Source organism: Dermacentor variabilis, chromosome 2 (assembly GCF_050947875.1).
Source record: "Dermacentor variabilis isolate Ectoservices chromosome 2, ASM5094787v1, whole genome shotgun sequence".
NCBI classification, from domain to species: Eukaryota; Metazoa; Arthropoda; class Arachnida; order Ixodida; family Ixodidae; genus Dermacentor; species Dermacentor variabilis.
This window is the reverse complement of record NC_134569.1, coordinates 92,196,144-92,202,750: the sequence shown is the minus strand read 5'-3', so window position 1 is coordinate 92,202,750 and position 6,607 is coordinate 92,196,144. Positions and strand designations below refer to the sequence as shown.

General features: G+C 46.6%; 1 protein-coding gene across 1 annotated transcript in view; it reads right to left on the bottom strand.

The window, feature by feature from the left end:
• Window positions 1-247: 247 nt before the first annotated feature.
• The window catches only part of LOC142572305 (blastula protease 10-like), a 35,797-nt gene continuing 29,437 nt past the window's right edge, over window positions 248-6,607 (bottom strand). Inside the window, exons 7-8 of the mRNA XM_075681303.1 lie at window positions 5,956-6,092; window positions 248-495 (exon numbers count right to left, since the gene is read on the bottom strand). Of these exons, the coding sequence (XP_075537418.1) occupies window positions 413-495; window positions 5,956-6,092 (220 nt within the window). The 3' untranslated portion in view covers window positions 248-412. The remainder of the gene's footprint in view (window positions 496-5,955; window positions 6,093-6,607) is intronic.

The following is a 6,607-nucleotide window of genomic DNA, read 5'->3' as shown; positions in this document are numbered from 1 at the left end:
TTGCCGCCGACTATAATTCTTCAAGCCATGATCACACATATCGCCGCCTGGTAATATTGACGCACCCTCATCTTGACTTCGCCAAGCGGTATTCTTACAGCTTTGTCGCCAGAGTGACCTTTAAAACTCTGTGCTTGTGGTTGCACGAAAAGGCAGCTTGGATTTAATTAAATCGTGTTGAATTTCCTGTCGGTTTCTTATGAAATTCGCGGATGCTACCTCATGCACCCATAAGTTTACGACAGCGTTAGAATTATCCGCTTTTATTGTGGCAAAATAAAAATGTTTTCACCAAATTTCATCTATGATCCTGTAAACCAATAGGTATCTAAACATTGACTTTCGGAACCCGTTGTAGCGAGCATAGTACGTATCGCTCCAAGAGCGAATGTGCGGGTTGTCACTGCATCTGTCATCTTCCGCTCATCTGCGCCTCGACGAAGTTTTGCGCCGTGCCGATGACGTTGGCGATAGCGTTCGCGATCTCGCCCAGACCTGCGTGGATTACGAAAAGAGAAAAAAAGAACACAGAAAGAAACATAAAGGTGATATTAGTTTTAGTGCTACATTGTACGAATCATTCAAGGGCATCCGAGTTACAGATTATCATAAAAAAATAATCTATAACTCGAATGCCCTTGAATTGTAAATCTTTTGTTTCACCACTCTTGCACCTCGTTTACGCTTTTGCGTGCTTCGCTTGGTGAGCATGCTTTAGGAGTGTTTTTTTTTATGCGGTTCTCCCAATGCGTCTTTCTTTTTGCGCGTGAATTTTATGTCTGTGTTTTACCGTGCTTTCTTTCCCTCTCGTTCAAGTTGCTCCACCCATTTTTTTTTGCTTGCCAGTAATGCGAGCAAGATGCGGGCGCTAAAATCGTTTTGACGATTGATTTGATTGGTTTGACGATTGAAGTTTGTGCCAGCACTTCTTGCGGGCGCCAGAAGTGCCGGCATCCACGCGCTCTTAGTATCGCGTTTCAATCGCTGGGCACTGTTCGTTGGCTGCAAACCGCCAGAATAACAATTGTTTCTTTCGCGGCAGGGTCAAATCAATCGTCAATAAATTCGATGCCGATCTGGCTCGATCGCCGAAGATGAACCGTGCGACGTCCGTATAAGATTCGCGTATGACGTTAGCGCTCTCACAGGGGGAAAGGGTCACTCCAACCCCTTTCCCCCTGTTGAGCTCTTCTTTTCCTCTCCCGCTAGGTCACGTGGCCCCTTTTTAGCGAAGTCAGACAACGACGGCGCAGAGTCAGCATAAACAGCTGAAAGATTCGGGTGGAATGCATTTGGAGGCAACGAGGAATAAAATCTAGGTCAGTGACTGAGTAGGAAGTGGGCACAGGCGATGACGTAAGCGTTGCGTGACAGAGCGGCGTCATCGTCTAGCTTCAGAGGATGAACAACGATCTTTCACAAATAGCGTTTGCTACAAATAAATTCAGTCTTCGTCTCGCGGAATTCTTCATGAATTCTCGCAACGTGTTTCATGGAAATTTCACGGTTCGGCTCAATACGAATGTCTGGCGAGAAATCGGAAACAATTCACAGCTCATCGGCGCGTAACTGATTATACAGCATGCAATCGAGCGCTGCTCGCACTGTGCCGTTTCTATCGGATGCACTGTCCTTATTATTGTTATTGTACGCAGTGATTGGGGAAATGTTTGGAAAGAACTGTCTTTTCTGTCATTCTTAATGCAAAGCACTTTTTTTTTTTTGCTACTCCACCGCGCTTTCTGCGTCGTCACGGGGTAGCCTCCACGCCGCAGCCGCTTTTGTCGTGAGCAAGTGTTTCGTCGTGACAGGAAGAAAAAGAAAAAGAAAAAGTTGCACTGAAACTATCGACGATGATTGTCAATGTAAGCGAACATCCCGAACGGTTCAAGAAAGCTGTTGGCTTTATAAGATGAATAATGCGCTTTGAGGCGTATGCTTGTTACAGTGAGCATGTTTAGGTAACGTTCGTTGTATCATTGCGCCATTCCACGGAGAACAGTGCCATTAACCAGTACATCTGCGGCGGTAGTACAGGTAGCTAGCTCTACATAATAAGCTGATTCATCGTATATGTTTTGCCTTAAGCGGCGAGAGTGAGTGAGATAGAGAGAGAGAGAGGAGATGAAGAGGCGCCATTTTCTGCAACCCTTTAGGGAGCGCGGCTCAGCGCCATGGGGAAGGAGATGGGGACGTAAAGGAGAAAGAAGAGAGAGGAGGTCAGGCGGTCATAGAACCCTTGGCGATGGCTATGCTCCGTTCCATACGTAGCAGAAGTTCGGTCAAGTTACCATTCCGCACGTTCCGTCCATGCTTCGCTGGGCGACAACCGTGTTCGTTCGCGCGAACATGCACGTGAGGCTCCTCGCGAAGCGTTGCAAATAAAAAAACAGAAAAAAACAACATAAATAAAAATGATCTAAAATAACGCATTAGCGCCCGTGTAGTACTGAGTCTATCGAAACAACAGTTGCGCACAATCGTGGTAAAAAAAAATATCGAACTATATCCGAGTTGGATTACGCCTCTTTGATTTGGAACCCCGTACCAAGCATACTTATTAACAAAATTGGAGACTCTTCAAAATAAAGCCGCTCGATTCATATCGAAGAACTACTCGCGTACGGCAAGTGTGACTGAAATAAAGAAAGCTCTCAAGTTACCTCTTCTTGAAAGACGTGGAACGCTTTCAATACTGTCCTTTTTCCACAAATTATGTCACAGCCACTCTTCGTTTGCTATGTCCCGTCTCACGCCAGCGCACCGCATATTCCCACGCATCGACCACCAACTCAAAGTCGAACCCATCTTTCCTGGTACTAACCTCTTCTTTCATTCGCCGCTCGTCCTAGCCATCCGTCAATGGAATCTCCTGCCTGGCACCATTGCATCTGTCATTGATTACGAAGCGTTTGTAACCAGCCTGAAACGTTACCTTGAGCTGTAACCTTCATCCTTCCCCTCTCCTCATTTTATATATGTGTGTATATATAACGCTACTCTCTGTAACAATTGAATGTTTGTTAATGATTGTTCTGTGTGTCTTTATATTTTTTTTTCTTTTCAACATGCTGTTAATGGTCAGCGACTTCTGTACACATTGTAGTGCTGCGTTGCTTTGTGCTTACTGTTGTTCCCCCCCTATGTAATGACTGCCGGGCCTTTAGGGTATTTGAATAAATGAATAAATAAGTCCGAACGAAGCCACCGCAAGAAGTCTAGCTTCCACTGCTTTGACTGCTATGCATGGAACGGAGCACAGGCGCAGCGCCAGTGAGGGAGGCAACTGGCCATCCTCTTCTCTCGCCGCCGGAGCCCTCGATCTGCCGCAGCCGCCACAGGGGAAGAGGGTGGCGGGAGAAGAAGAGGGACGTCCTTTATCCATGCGCTCCACCACAGCATGTAAACCTTCAGACGCTCCAAAGCACCAAGGGGTGGGATTTGTACCAGGATATCTCAGCGCAGTCGTTAAATGCTATACCCTTTAGGCTACAAAGGTAAACAACCTTACTATACTTTTTTTCCGGGTGCAAACTATAGCCTTTTCAGATACTTGGTGCGTGTAGTACGTGTAACTCATGTAACCTAGCAACAATTTCCTTTCCTTGTGCTAGAGCGCCCCGGATACTTCAATTTACCCCTCGTGGGAGCCAGCGCCTTGAGACGCTATGTGAAATTACGCAGTCTTCGGGATAGGATCAATTTGCGCAGTAAAAGTGGACATGTCATCGTTGTTGTCGTCAAGCGATCCTCGTCGCCGTCGTTGTCAAATTGTCTTTATTGTCTTCGTCGTGCCGTCGCCTCGCTTTTGTCGTCACATGCACATTTGCGCCCTTTACACGAACATGTTGCCTCATCTGGTAACATATTGTCGAACCCCAAGCGATGCTAGATGTGCCAGTTACGTGCAAGACGCTTTACATAACATTGATGCTCACAGTGTGTGGGATTTACATCTTTATTTATTTATGGTTTCCTAAATGGTGACCGTCATTAGAAGACAAATGTCTGTGTCGCGAGGACAGTATTTTACGCGCTTCGTGTTCAACAAAGAGAAGAGAAAAAAGAACAAGAAACATACGTAGTTTACGCAGGGCACTGGTCGTTGTAAGAGGTATAGTATTATTATTATTCGAAGTGGATTGAATTATTATTTTAAGCTTGAAGTGAGAAACGTAAATAAAAGAGTCGGACACCAGTCATTCAGTGAAAGCCAGTTGGATCTCTATTCTTCAAATTTGTGCCGTAACTGTACTCACCGTTTAACGTGTGCGCGTTGGTTGAGCAACACCTGTGATTACAAGGAAGATTTCAGCAAGAGAAAATTAAGCCAAGAACATCGTGCAATTTCTTTAGCCTTGTGCGTAGCGGTGGGTACATTTATTGATGCGAAAGCATCAAACGCCCCATTGAGCGAAAAAGCCGGCGTCTGTAGCAACGAAACGGCACCTAAATTCCTATTGGTTGCCACGCCACGTCACCTAAATTCCTATTGGTTGCCACGCCACGTCACGTTCGCGTCTCGGCGGAATAGAGCGGGCGAAAGTGCACAAGTACTGGCGCACCAGTTGTTGCGTGAGTGTAGAGGGCATCGCTGCGATGCCACGCTACCCTCGTCTTCGGAAGCCCTGTGTTATCTCAACACCACCTAGATAGCGCAAGGCCTGTTCACTCCAATCCATGACGTTATGCCACCTGGCCCGACGGCCATAGAGTCTATTGAGGATGCTCCCGAGTAAGCAACAGTGATTTTGACGTCACCGCTATCATCACGTCAGCCTTGGCAATGGAAATTTCAGATCAGGTTGCATGACGTCATGGACCGGAGTGAACAGGCCTTTGATATCTATAGTGGTGCTGGTTATCCACGTGTTCCTTGTCGGCGCAAGCGCTCGCCTGCGTTCTGACTTCGCCTCGGTATCGCTATAAGGAAATTAATGCGAAAAAAAAACAGAACAATTTTGAAAGGAAAAACGTCGGCGGTGTTGAGTTTTGAACCTACGACTCCACAGTCAGAAGCTGAGTGTCTCACCCACTGGGCTAAACCAGCGCCTCCTAGATAGCAGGTCTGTGAACTCTGCTTTATGGCATCATGCTGCTTGGACAGAAATTTCTATAGCCAAGCCCGGAGTGACGAAAGCGGTGACGTCACAATCACCGCGGCTTACTCGGGACATAGCCTCTTATATTTTAAATACGTGAGGCTATGCTCGGGAGCGTACACATTAGATTACATGGCAGTCGGGAAAGATATGATGACAGTGCTTAGGCATCCTCGAACTTTTATAAGCGTTCTTTTTCATCATTAACTTTTCAGCGCGAGAATTATGCAAGGACTACAGGGAGTATCACGCGACGCGAGCGCTGTCTACCAATTGAACGTTTATTTTGAAGGAAGATACAAACGCAACAAATGATGCACCCTTGCATTGAGCACAAATTATTTCAGTGGAAGGGAATAAGTTGCGTTACAGGCGGAAATCACGATAATTAGTATTGGAGGGACAAGAAAAATATCTCTTTTCCGTTTTTCTGCCAATCAAATAGTCTTTTGTACGTGCCGTAGTCGGCATTAGAAGTAAATACATTGAAACCCCGGTTCGCTTTCATGAAGGTCAAACAATTTATTTTTTTTTACTTACTTCGCCTATTTCGTACGGACACCGTTAGAACAAGCTTCGGTGTGACAAGCGCAAGACTACAGGCATGCGTATTTCAAGTAGCCACTACGTCATCTTAGAACACGCATGTAGAGGTAATTTTAATGCGAGAAAGGGCGTAGAAATTTTGTCTCTGGCGCGTCATACTCCGCGTAGAAAGGGGAGTTCGCGCGTGGCGTACGTCGTCTGCTCGTACACATTTGTCACCGACGCTGTACCGTCTGTTTTGTTACTCTGCTTCAGTTCCTACGTAGCGTGCCGTCGCGTCCGTGAAACAGGCACAAACGTGAATTACCGGAAGCCTTGTCGACGAAGTCAACACGCGCCCTGAATCCCTTTCCCGTGTTAGTCCTCTTGGCTCCCATGATGAGCACCATCTCAGATGTCTGCGCCGTCATCGTCTCATTGGGCTTGATCTCGCTGCCACAGTACCTGCGTCGACGATGAGCACGGCGTAACAGCCCACTGTAATTTTCTTTCTGGCACCATCAAAGTATAACGATGACGTGGGCGGCATTGACCGACGCGATTGACGCAGACAATTATAGCGAGTCCATCTTATGCGCTACGCCTGAAACGTGAGCACAGTTACTTATAACGCCGCGCATGCCACAACTTGTTAACGAGTTTGCCGCTTCTGTGCGCTGCCCACTACACGTGCGTACCCAAATTTAAGCTGACGAGGTGAGTGCGCGTCTGCGTGAACGTATACTGGCCACTTGCGTGCGCCTCCGACGTCCGAGGACGTTGTTTCAACCGAATATTTTCGACGGAGACTTCCTGCTTTATAGTGTCGCTAAATTTTTCTTCTGTTTCAATGAGCTGCACAAATCCCCAACATGTCAGCTTTGTTACGCTAGTACGCTGTGCTCGATACTTCGAAATTCTTGTTTAAGCGGGGAAAATTTAGCGCCAAGCCAGTATATATAATAGCGTTCATCGATACG